Below are 13,787 nucleotides of genomic sequence, written 5' to 3'. Positions count from 1 at the left end.
GGGGGGAGGGATTGCATTGGGAGTTATACCTGATGTAAATGACGAGTTGATGGGTGCAGCACACCAACAAGGCACAAGTATACATATGTAACAAACCTGCACGTTATGCACATGTACCCTACAACTTACAGTATAATAATAATAAATAAATTTAAAAAAAAAAAAAAAAATCTGAATCACCTCCTCTGGCTGCCTCTCTTCTGGCCATATCGCCTGGTATGGCTCTTTGACAATCCCTGCTTCCTTGTGATGGTCCCACATTGGAGAGAGAAGATCTGCTTTGAGATGTTCTCTCAATTCTTCCTCATTTTGCTTTACTGCCCAGCTGTTCTCTGGGGTGCACATTTACTATATTCTTCCTCTTTCTAATGCAGATGACTCTCTTGAACCCCATTATTATGCCTCCATTTTATCATCTAGATCCAGGTCATTTTTCCCAGGATTTGAATCATTGCCCTGTCAATGACTCCATCCCATCCATCTCCCATTACAGTGCTATTCCAGGTGACACAGCAGGGTCAAGTCCAGAGTAAAAAACCCAAACATCTAAAGCCTGAATCTATAATAACCTGGATGGTTTCATCTCAAAATGTGCTGATGAGCTAACTCATAGAAAACAAGAATTCTGCCTACATTGCTGCCTCACTGGACATGGGTGTGTCTTGTCTTTCCATGGATCTCATTGGTCAGGCATTTAGGAGAATACCGAGACTAGTGGGCTGATTCACCTAACTCATACTGCTCTTCCACCCTTTCCATTTTAATTGTTCCTAAAGAAAAGAAATCTCCTATCTCCCCTGCCACACACCACCTCACCCCCATTTACAGCTCTGGAAATATTTCAAGTATTAGGCATATATACTAAGCTGGGAAAATGGCTTCACTCTATATGTATGTACAGGATTGAACTTAGGGGCCTTAGTTCTGAATCTGTTTTTTCTTCTTTCCTTCTTTCCTTCCTTCCTTCCTCCCTTCCTTCCTTCCTTCCTTCCTTCCTTCCTTCCTTCCTTCCTTCCTTCCTTCTTTCTTNTTCCTTCCTTCCTTCCTTCCTTCCTTCCTTCCTTCCTTCCTTCCTTCTTTCTTTCCGTCATTTTAGAGATGGGATCTCACTTTGTTGCCCAGACTGGAGTGCAGTGGCAGGATCACAGTTCACTGTACCCTTGAATTCCTGGGATCAAGGGATCCTTCTGCCTTAGCCTCCTGAATAGCTGTTTCACGTTTCCTTCTAAAGGGAGAGAGGAATGGAGACAGACAGAGAGGAAAATCTGATACCTTTTAGTTTTGTCTCCTGATAGCACCGTGATTCCCCAGATGATGTTTGGAAAGTCTGACACAGGCTTGTAGCTTCCTTAAAGTGGCAGTAGCAAAACATCAATTCTCCAAGGAAGTGGATCCAGCTCTTCCACAGGCCATAAGTCTGGCTGGCAATAGGAGGCTAGCCCAGGGTGATGCTGTAGTGTCAGGTTGAGTCAAATGAAAACCCTTTCTGTCTTTATGGATTCCAGACATTTTCTATAAATGGCATTTAAATACGAAGGGATAATAATAACAACAATAATAATAATACAATAATTTACCAATAACTTACTAGAACAAAGCATATTCTCTTTGGCATCAAAGGCTAAGAATAAAGTTGTCCCTCAACACATGCTGAATGACATAGAAAGAAGCAAGTGTTAATGATATACACTTAGCAAGTCAATGAATTATCCAAGACCTTGTTGTCTGATCAATATCAAAGCCCAGAAAATAATTCAAGGCTCTGCTTCCCAATGACAAGCTTTCTTCCCTGAAATTTAAGCTGGCTCATCTGAAATGGGAATTCTAACTCACCTCTTTGGTGGCCTCTTTCCCTTAGTACATCTTCACCGTGCCTGAGGATGGGCACAAGGTTATTATGTCACTGCAGCAGAAGGACCTGCGCACTTACCGCCGAATGGGAAGACCTGACAATTACATCATTGGCTTTGAGCTCTTCAAGGTAAAAATTTGGAGCAGAGAGAATGGAGGCAAACAAAGTAAAAATTAAGATGATTTAGGGGTAGGGGAAGAATGAAAGGCCTAGGAATAAAGAAAATGGAGGATACAAAAACCACGATTTGAGTGGAATTGAATATTTTACCCTATTTCATTTCCAGGTGGAGATGAACCGCAAATTCCGCCTCCACCACCTCTACATCCAGGAGCGTGCTGGGACTTCCACCTATATTGACACTCGCACAGTATTTCTGAGCAAGTACCTGAAGAAGGGCAACTATGTGCTTGTCCCAACCATGTTCCAGCATGGTCGCACCAGCGAGTTTCTCCTGAGAATCTTCTCTGAAGTGCCTGTCCAGCTCAGGTTCAGTTTCCTTCGCAAGCCCTCAAACCCCTGTTCTTTGCTTTACCTCCAATCCTGAACCCCTTCACCCATCTTCCCTCTTCAGATGTTCGATGGGACAACTTGTTTAAATCAGACTTGATTCACTGAAATCATGGTGGTAAAAATATTTCTCAAAGAGAGGTTGGGGGAAATTCCCCAGTGAAGGTCTGAACTTTAGAGCTCTGAGCTACCCTTAAAGAGGAACAGGCCTATAGTCTAAGTTCTTCCACATCAAATTTTGTCTTCTGTTTTCTGGCTGATACCCTCTTTTCTTAAGCAGATGGCACTCCTCCCTGCTCTTCTATTATGTTCTGAGTGCTGGGTCACCAAAGCCACCTTTTTGTCCCAGCCCTGCCTACTTTGATCTTTATCTCCTGGCCCTTAAAGAAAGGAGAAAGGAAAGCATGCTCAAAATATATATAAGCCATATCTGAGGAAGAATGGGCTAAGTCATACAATGTCTCATGCTTTTCAGCAATGATGTCTGCTTTGGTGGACTTATTTCATCAAAGGATGTTTATCATATGATGAAAATATTTTATTTTTGATGTTCTAGGGAACTGACTCTGGACATGCCCAAAATGTCCTGCTGGAACTTGGCTCGTGGCTACCCGAAAGTAGTTACTCAGATCACTGTTCATAGTGCTGAGGACCTGGAGAAGAAGTATGCCAATGAAAGTAAGAATGGCAGGAATGTCTGGGAAAGCAAAATTCAGTTGCATTTATAGCACATAAGTTAGAAAATATGATCACAAATTATTTTCTCCAGCAATATTTTCAGTCTAGAGAAGTTGGGAATGGATGGCAATCATGGCAGAGGATGGGATGTCAACTTCAGGCAAGGCCTACAATAGATTCATTTTCATATTCCTATACAAAATATGGAAAAGGAAAGGGAAGTGGGAATAAAAGTGTTGAATCTCAGTCATTCCGGTGCTCAGGTGCTATGCTGAAAGTCCCAGGACTGGCTTACTGAGATACCTTCTTGTCTATCTAGAAAAGGAACTTTAATTGCTGTGTTAAAAACATGTCACTTTGTTCCAGCTGTAAACCCATATTTGGTCATCAAATGTGGAAAGGAGGAAGTCCGTTCTCCTGTCCAGAAGAATACAGTTCATGCCATTTTTGACACCCAGGCCATTTTCTACAGAAGGACCACTGACATTCCTATTATAGTACAGGTAAGAGTGTGTACAGGGGTCCCCAGAAAGGCTCATACTCTGTACCAGATACTAGATGATCCCAAGTACCTTATGTATGTTTAGGATGCAGAACAAGAATTATCATATTTTTTGGTTTGTTTTATACTCAAAAACTCTTCTCACCAAGCATGGACACTGACTTCCTTATTACCATCCATCCTAAATCTCCTCTCTTCCATTTATTTAATTGTGGGCAAAAGTCCACATGCTCACCAGTACACATGTTAACACACGTATCATAAAATCCCATGGAGGGAAGCATATGCCAGTTCAGAGGACCCTCAACATGGCTAGGTCAGGATGAATCACTGCAGTCTGGCAGTTTTTCTGACTTAATACGCCTGACCAGCAGCCTTTAGGTAACCATCCCACAGGTCAAGAACAAACCGGAGATTCCGTTTTCTGGCTTTTCACCTATATTCTTTGAGATATCCTTCCCTCAGCTGATGGGCTTTCAGGAACGGACAGAATGGTCTCTTGGTTTTAAAACAAATCTTTTGAAGCTCAGCATTAGATCTGAATGTCACTGGGCAAAGGTTAATCTCACTGAGGGCTGCTCATCTTCACTCCCTTCATTTGTCTTTCCAGGTCTGGAACAGCCGAAAATTCTGTGATCAGTTCTTGGGGCAGGTTACTCTGGATGCTGACCCCAGCGACTGCCGTGATCTGAAGTCTCTGTACCTGCGTAAGAAGGGTGGTCCAACTGCCAAAGTCAAGCAAGGCCACATCAGTTTCAAGGTTATTTCCAGCGATGATCTCACTGAGCTCTAAATCGCCAATCCCAGAGAATCCTGACAAAGCTTGCCACCCTTTTATTTTCTGTCAGGTGCCAGGTTTTAGTTAAGATTCACAATCTTTAGAAAGAATGAGATTCACAATAATTAACTTTCCTCTCTTCTGATAAATTCCCCATACTTCCCAATCCAAGTAGCATCAGTAGCAACATAACCTATATACCTCCAGCAGCTGGACATGGGGAGGCGACAGTCCTATCTAGACATCATACACCTTTGCCAAGAAAGGATCTCTGAGGCTTCCGGGGGTGAGATCCAAGCAGGACAATAACAAGAGGCTGAACACCCTACAGATGTCTGTGATGTTTTCAGTTGTTCGATATATCTCCCCTGTAGGGCATGTTGAGGAAGGAGGAGGGCTGATCAAGGCCAAGCTGGTCTAGCCTGACATCCTATCTCCTGACTGAACACTATAGACTTCCCAGCAGCATTTCACCCAGCAGCCAGAGCCGGCTTTAAGTCCCCAACCCTTACAGCCACCACTGCCACCACCACCAACCACGACCACCACCACCACCACCACCACCACTCACCACCATCACCACCTCCGGAAAGTGTAGTCCTGCCCTCAACCAAGTCACCCCCCACAGTAAATTTTACCTTCATGTTGAGAAAGCTTCCTAGGTGCTTAATCAAGAGCTGGAGTTCAATGAGTCCTAGACAGTGAGAAGGGCCTGAGCTTCAGCTCAATGGAAGCCAGCTGTGTGCCACAAGAAGGAAAAGTGGAAGAAGCTGCAGTGGGAGACAAAGCCTCGGTCCCCCACCCATCTACACACACCTACACTCACACACGCGCACATGGGCGCGCACGAACTACCGTTTAGGCAGTCAGTGGGCAAGAGGAAAGATAAGTAAGTATCATACACACCTAAAAGATGAGAGAATTCATCCAGACACAGTACAGCCAGTTTGGGGCCCCTGACTGCAATGTGAAACCTCTCGCTGCTGCTAGGTTTACAAACAAGCCCATTGTCCTGTGCCTCCTAATATCATTTGTACTGAAGACCCCATCTGGGGACTTGAGACTTTGGTCCCAGCCCAGACTCCTCAGACTTTTCTCTCAGTTGGGATGCTTCACTCGCTGGGGGTGTTTGTTTGCCCTCTCATTTTTCAGTACTTCTACAGAATTTTCTCTAGAGTCAGTCATTATGAAATGTTCTTCCCTCTATCTTAACCTATCAACGTTCTGCCCTTCCTTCAAAGCCCAGTATAAATGCCACCTCCTCCATGAAGCCTTCCCTAATTCCGCCCCAAACCCCCACCTTCAACAATATTTCAACGCTTCTGCAATGATGAAAAAGAAACATAGTTGTAGTACTTAGCCTAGTCCAGCAAGCATTCATTTTTAGCTCGCTCATTTTTTACCATGTTTTCCAGTCTGTTTAACTTCTGCAGTGCCTTCACTACACTGCCTTACATAAACCAAATCACAATAAAGTTCATATTCAATACATTGACCAGTCTTGACTTGAATTGATGGCATGGGATGGATGGCAAGATTGAACATCTGTTAAGACTTGTTTCAAAGCCACTGGAGGTGGGGGCTGGAGTACTTCATGAAATCTGAGCTCAGGTAAAAGGGTGATGGATTCAAAGGCCCTGGCTACACTCTGATGGTACAGTTGTTTGCATGCTGGGGTAGTTGGAAGAATGAAGAGGGGCCTTTATTTCATATTTAGCAGCTGGGTGCTATTCGGAGTTACTTGAGTTTGAAACTCCTATTTGGGATTGGACTTGAGGCCATAGGTACAGCAGCCAAATCTTTCAAGGGCAGATCTCTCAACAAGACAAAATACCAACTACCCTTTCCCAGCATCTTCCTTAGAGCCAAAGGGATGTGTGAAGACTTCACTCATTTGCTTATACAAACTGCCATCTGCCCATCTTAGGGTGGGTAAAGGGGAAAATTCTTATTTTTCTTTCTGCCATGAAAAAGTGCCTGACCAGGGGAGGGATCTCCAAAGGGATAGCTCAGGAGAACAGTTCTCAAGTCCAGCCCTCACTGTCTGTCCCTATAACATTAACCCAGAACACACTAGAGATTTACATGTTGTAGATTTTTATTAGACATGAAATATCCCTTGCAGATAATGCAGTCGTTCCATATGGTCACCAGATGGCACTATGATATTACAATTAAGCACAAAGACGCTACTGCGTTTTTTCCCCCAAGGATGAGAATTTTTCCCCAGACGAAAAAGGGTAGAATGCCCTCTCTCATCACTCCTATTCAACATAGAATTGGAAGTTCTGGCCGGGGCAATTAGGCAAGAGAAAGAAATAAAGGGTATTCAAATAAGAAGAGAGGATGTCAAATTGTCTCTGTTTGCAGATGACATGATTGTATATTTAGAAAACCCCATCCCCGCAGCCCAAAATCTCCTGAAGCTGAGAAGAAACTTCAGCAAAGTCTCAGGATACAAAATCAGTGTGCAAAAATCACAAGCACTCCTATACACCAATTACAGACAAGCAAAGAGCCAAATAATGAGTGAACTCCCATTCATAATTGCTAGAAAGAGAATAAAATACCCAGGAATATAACTTACAAGGGACGTGAAGGACCTCTTTAAGGAGAACTACAAACCACTGCTCAATGAAAGAAGAGAGGACACAAACAAATGGCAAATAAATCCATGCTCATGGATAAGAAGAATCAACGTTGTGAAAATGGCCATACTGCCCAAAGTAATTTATAGATTCAATGCTATTCCATCAAGCTACCATCAACTTTCTTCACATAATTAGAGAAAAACTACTTTAAATTTCATACGAAACCAAAAAAGAGCCCGCATTGCCAAGACAATCCTAAGCAAAAGGAACAAAGCTGGAGGCATCATGCTACCTGACTTCAAACTATACTACAATGCTACAGCAACCAAAACATCATGGTACTGGCACCAAAACAGAGATATAGACCAATGGAACAAAACAGAGGCCTCAGAAATAACACCACACATCTACAACCATCTAATCTTTGACAAACCTGACAAAAAGAAGCAATGGGGAATGGGTACCCTATTTAATAAATGGTGCTGGGAAAACTGACTAACCATATGCAGAAAGCTGAAACTGGATCCCTTCCTTACACCTCATACAAAAATCAACGCAAGATGGATTAAAGACTTAAATGTAAAACCTAAAACCATGAAAACCCTAGAAGAAAACCTAGGCAACACCAATCAGGACATAGGCATGGGCAAAGACTTCATGTCTAAAACACCAAAAGCAATGGCAACAAAAGCCAAAATTGATAAATGAGATCTAATTAAACTAAAGAACTTCTTCACAACAAAAGCAACTATCATCAGCACGAACAGGCAACCTACAGAATTGGAGAAATTTTTTGCAATCTATCTATCTGACAAAGGTGTAATATACAGAATCTAGAAGGAACTTAAACTAATTTACAAGAAAAAACAACAGCATCAAAAAGTAGGCAAAGGATATGAACAGACGCTTCTCAAAAGAAGACATTTATGCAGCCAACAAACATATGAAAAAAAAAACGCATCATCACTGGTCACAAGAGAAATGCAAATCAAAACCACAATGAGATACCATCTCACACCAGTTAGAATGGCGATCATTAAACAGTCAGGAAACAAGAGATGCTGGTGAGGATGTGGAGAAATAGGAGCGCTTCTACACTGTTGGTGGGAGTGCAAATTAGTTCAACCATTGTGGAAGACAGTGTGGTGCTTCCTCAAGGATCTAGAACCAGAAATTCCATTTGCCCCAATAATTCCATTACTGGGTATATACCCAAAGGATTACAAATCATTTTACTATAAAGGCACATGCACATGTATCTTTATTGCAGCACTATTTACAATAGCAAAGATGTGGAACCAACCCAAATGCCCATCAACGATAGACTGAATTAAGAAAATGTGGCATGGGACGTGCCCAAGATGGCTGAATAGGAACAGCTCCAGCCTCCAGCTCCCAGCGTGAGTGACACAGAAGACGGGTGATTTCTGCATTTTCAACTGAGGTACCAGGTTCATCTCACTGGGGAGTGCCGGACAATCGGTGCTGGTCAGCTGGTGCAGCCCAACCAGCGAGAGCTGAAGCAGGGCGAGGCATCACCTCACCTGGGAAGCACAAGGGGCAAGGGAATCCCTTTTCCTAGCCAAGGGAAACTGAGACACACGACACCTGGAAAATCGGGTAACTCCCACCCTAATACTGTACTTTACCAAGGGTCTTAGCAAACCGGCACACCAGGAGATTATATCCCACACCTGGCCCAGAGGGTCCCACACCCATGGAGCCTCCCTCATTGCTAGCACAGCAGTCTGAAATCTAACTGCAAGGTGGCAGCGAGGCTGGGAGAGGGGCGCCTGCCATTGCCGAGGCTTAAGTGGGTAAACAAAGCCACTGGGAAGCTCGAATTGGGTGGAGCCCACCGCAGCTCAAGGAGGCTGGCCTGCCTCTGTAGACTCCACCTCTGGGGACAGAGCATAGCTAAACAAAAAGCAGCAGAAACCTCGGCAGAGGTAAATGCGCCTGTCTGATAGCTTTGAAGAGAGCAGTGGGTCTCCCAGCACAGAGGTTGAGATCGAAGAACGGAAAGACTGCCTGCTCAAGTGGGTCCCTGACCCCTGAGTAGCCTAACTGGGAGACATCTCCCACTAGGTGCAGACCAACACCTCACACCTCACACAGCGGGGTACACCCCTGAGATGAAGCTTCCAGAGCAAGAATCAGACAGCAACACTCGCTGTTCAGCAATATTCTATCTTCTGCAGCCTCTGCTGCTGATACCCAGGCAAACAGGGTCTGGAGTGGACCTCAAGCAAACTCCAACAGACCTACAGCTGAGGGTCTTGACTGTTAGAAGGAAAACCAACAAGCAGAAAGGACACCCACACCAAAACCCCATCAGTACGTCACCAGCATCAAAGACCAAAGGCAGATAAAACCACAAAGATGGGGGAAAAGCAGTGCAGAAAAGCTGGAAATTCAAAAAATCAGAGCACATCTCCCTCTCCAAAGGAATGCAGCTCATCGCCAGAAATGGAACAAAGCTGGACGGAGAATGACTTTGATGAGTTGAGAGAAGAAGGCTTCAGTCCATCAAAATTCTCAGAGTTAAAGGAGGAACTATGTAACCAGCGCAAAGAAACTAAAAACCTTGAAAAAAGAATGGATGAATGGATAACTAGAATAATCAATGCAGAGAAGACCTTAAAAGAACTGATAGAGATGAAAACCATAACACGAGAACTACATGACAAATGCACAAGCTTCAGTAACCAACTCTATCAACTGGAAGAAAGAGTATCAGCGATTGAAGATCAAATGAATGAAATGAACCAAGAAGAGACGTGTGGAGAAAAAAGAGTAAAAAGAAATGAACAAAGCCTCCAAGAAGTATGGGATTATGTGAAATAATATATTGTGATGGGGAAAATGGAACCAAGTTGGAAAACACTCTGCAGGATATCATCCAGGAGAACTTCCCCAACCTAGTAAGGCAGGCCAACATTCAAATTCAGGAGATACAGAGAACACCACAAAGATACTCCTCACGAAGAGCAACTCCAAGACACATAATTGTCAGATTCACCAAAGTAGAAATGAAGGAAAAAATGTTAAGGGCAGCCAGAGAGAAAGGTCGGGTTACACACAAAGGGAAGCCCATCAGACTAACAGTAGATCTCTCGGCAGAAATTCTCCAAGCCAGAAGAGAGGGGGGGCCAATATTCAATATACTTAAAGAAAAGAATTTTCAACCCAGAATTTCATATCCAGCCAAACTAAGTTTCATAAGTGAAGGAGAAATAAAATCCTTTACAGACAAGCAAAGGCTGAGAGATTTTGTCACCACCAGGCCTGCCCTACAAGAGATCCTGAAGGAAGCACTAAACATGGAAAGGAACAACAGGTACCAGCCATTGCAAAAACATGTCAAAATGTAAAGACCATTCATGCTAGGAATAAACTGCATCAACTAGTGAGCAAACTAACCAACTAATATCATAATGACAGGATCAAGTTCACACATAACAATATTAACCTTGAATGTAAATGGACTAAATGGTCCAATTAAAAGACACAGATCGGCAAATTGAATAGAGTCAAGACCCATCAGGTTGCTGTATTCAGGAGACTCATCTCACATGCAGAGACACACAGGGGCTCAAAATAAAGGGATGGAGGAAGATCTACCAAGCAAATGGAAAACAAAAAAAAAAACAGGGGTTGTAATCCTAGTCTCTGATAAAACAGACTTTAAACCATCAAAGATCAAAAGAGGCAAGGAAGGCCATTACATAATGGCAAAGGGATCAATTCATCAGGAAGAGCTAATTATCCTAAATATATATGCACCCAATACAGGAGCACCCAGATGCATAAAGCAAGTCCTTAGAGACTTACAAAGAGACTTAGACTCCCATACAATAATAATGGGAGACTTCAACACTTCACTGTCAACATTAGACAGATCAACGAGACAGAAAGTTAACAAAGATATCCAGGAATTGAACTCAACTCTGCACCAAGCAGACCTAATAGACTTCTACAGAACTCTCCACCCCAAATCAACAGAATATACATTCTTCTCAGCATCACATCTCACTTATTCCAAAATTGACCACATAGTTGGAAGTAAAGCACTCCTCAGCAAATGTACAAGAACAGAAGTTATAACAAACTGTCTCTCAGACCACAGTGTAATTAAACTAGAACTCAGGACTAAGAAACTCAATCAAAACCGCTCAACTACATGGAAACTGAACAACCTGCTCCTGAATGACTACTGGGTACATAACTAAATGGAGGCAGAAATAAAGATGTTCCTTGAAACCAATGAGAACAAAGATACAACATACCAGAATCTCTGGGACACATTTAAAGCAGTGTGTAGAGGGAAATTTATAGCACTAAATGCCCACAAGAGAAAGCTGGAAAGATCTAAAATGGACACCCTAACATCACAATTAAAAGAACTAGAGAAGCAAGAGCAAACACATTCAAAAGCTAGCAGAAGGCAAGAAATAACTAAGATCAGAGCAGAACTGAAGAAGATAGAGACACAAAAAACCCTCCAAAAAAATCAATGAATTCAGGAGCTGACCAGTAGCAAGATTAATAAAGAAGAAAAGAGAGAAGAATCAAATAGATGCAATAAAAAAATGATAAAGGGGATATCACCACCGACCCCACAGAAATACAAACTACCATCGGAGAATACTATAAACGCCTCTATGGAAATAAACTAGAAAACCTAGAAGAAATGGATAATTTCCTGGACACTTACACTCTCCCAAGACTAAACCAGGAAGAAGTTGAATCCCTGAATAGACCAATAGCAGGCTCTGAAATTGAGGCAATAATTAATAGCCTACCAACACAAAAAAGTCCAGGACCAGATGGATTCACAGCCGAATTCTACCAGAGGTACAAGGAGGTGTTGGTACCATTCCTTCTGAAACTATTCCAATCAATAGAAAAAGAGGAAATCCACCCTAACTCATTTTATGAGGCCAACATCATCCTGATACCAAAGCCTGGCAGAGATACAACAAAAAAAGAGAATTTTAGACCAATATCCCTGATGAACATCATTGCAAAAATCCTCAATAAAATACTGGCAAACCGAATCCAGCAGCACATCAAAAAGTTTATCCACCATGATCAAGTGGGCTTCATCCCTGGGATGCAAGTCTGGTTCAACATACGCAAATCAATAAAAGTAATCCAGCATATAAACAGAATGAAACACAAAAACCACATGGTTATCTCAATAGATGCAGAAAAGACCTTTGACAAAATTCAACAGCACTTCATGCTAAAAACTCTCAATAAATTTGGTATTGATGGAACGTATCTCAAAATAATAAGAGCTATTTATTACAAACCCACAGCCAATATCATACTGAATGAGCAAAAACTAGAAGCATTCCCTTTGAAAACCAGCATAAGACAAGGATGCCCTCTCTCACCACTCCTATTCAACATAGTGTTGGAAGTTCCGGCTAGGGCAATCAGGGAAGAGAAAGAAATCAAGGGTATTCACTTAGGAAAAGAAGAAGTCAAATTGTCCCTGTTTGCAGATGAGACGACTGTATGTTTAGAAAACTCCATCATGTCAGCCCAAAATCTCCTTAAGCTGATAAGCAACTTCAGCAAAGTCTCAGGATACAAAATCAATGTGCAAAAATCACAAGCATTCTTATACACCAGTAACAGACTAACAGAGAGCCAAATCATGAATGAACTCCCATTCACAATAGCTTCAAAGAGAATAAAATACCTAGGAATCCAACTTACAAGGGATGTAAAGGACCTCTTCAAGGAGAACTACAAACCACTGCTCAGTGAAATAAAAGAGGACATAAACAAATGGAAGAACATACCATGGAACAGTTCATATGGAACTTTAAATAAAAAAGACCCCACATTGCCAAGACAATCCTAAGTCAAAAGAACAAAGCTGGAGGCATCACGCTACCTGACTTCAAACTATACTACAAGGCTACAGTAATCAAAACAGCATGGTACTGGTACCAAAACAGAGATACAGACCAATGGAACAGAAAGAGCCCTCAGAAATAATACCACACATCTACAGCCATCTGATCTTTGACAAACCTGAGAAAAACAAGAAATGGGGAAAGGATTCCCTATTGAATAAATGGTGCTGGGAAAATTGGCTAGCCATAAGTAGAAAGCTAAAACTGGATCCTTTCCTTATTCCTTATACAAAAATTAATTCAAGATGGATTACAGACTTAAATGTTAGACCTAAAGCCATAAAAACCCTAGAAGAAAACCTAGGTAATACCATTCAGGACATAGGCATGGGCAAGGACTTCATGTCTAAAACACCAAAAGCAATGGCTACAAAAGCCAAAATTGACAAATGGGATCTAATTAAACTAAAGAGCTTCTGCACAGCAAAAGAAACTACCATCAGAGTGAACAGGCAACCTACAGAATGGGAGAAAATTTTTGCAATCTACTCATCTGACAGAGGGCTAATATCCAGAACCTATAAAGAACTCAATCAAATTTACAAGAAAAAAACAAACAACCCCATCAAAAAGTGGGGATATGAACAGACACTTCTCAAAAGAAGACATTCATACAGCCAACAGACACATGAAAAAAGGCTCATCATCACTCGCCACCAGGGAAATGCAAATCAAATCCACAATGAGATACCCTCTCACACCAGTTAGAATGGCTATGATTAAAAAAATCAGGAAACAACAGGTGCTGGAGAGGATGTGGAGAAATAGGAACACTTTTACACTGTTGGTGGGAGTGTAAATTAATTCAACCATTGTGGAAAACAGTGTGGCGATTCCTCAAGGATCTAGAACTAGAAATACCATTTGACCCAGCCATCCCATTACTGGGGATATACCCAAAGGATTATAAGTCATGCTGCTGTAAAGACACATGCACACGTAT

The 13,787-nt window shown here is 42.1% G+C and overlaps 1 protein-coding gene across 1 annotated transcript in view; it reads left to right on the top strand.

The window, feature by feature from the left end:
* CAPN6 (calpain 6) overlaps window positions 1–5,815 on the top strand; it is a 26,263-nt gene extending 20,448 nt beyond the window's left edge. The window contains exons 9-13 of the mRNA XM_025372433.1: window positions 1,859–1,981; window positions 2,139–2,341; window positions 2,919–3,040; window positions 3,407–3,543; window positions 4,153–5,815. Of these exons, the coding sequence (XP_025228218.1) occupies window positions 1,859–1,981; window positions 2,139–2,341; window positions 2,919–3,040; window positions 3,407–3,543; window positions 4,153–4,335 (768 nt within the window). The 3' untranslated portion in view covers window positions 4,336–5,815. The remainder of the gene's footprint in view (window positions 1–1,858; window positions 1,982–2,138; window positions 2,342–2,918; window positions 3,041–3,406; window positions 3,544–4,152) is intronic.
* Window positions 5,816–13,787: the final 7,972 nt, after the last annotated feature.

Source organism: Theropithecus gelada, chromosome X (assembly GCF_003255815.1).
Source record: "Theropithecus gelada isolate Dixy chromosome X, Tgel_1.0, whole genome shotgun sequence".
NCBI classification, from domain to species: Eukaryota; Metazoa; Chordata; class Mammalia; order Primates; family Cercopithecidae; genus Theropithecus; species Theropithecus gelada.
The sequence above is the reverse complement of the archived record's forward strand: the minus strand, read 5'-3'. Positions and strand labels throughout refer to the sequence as shown.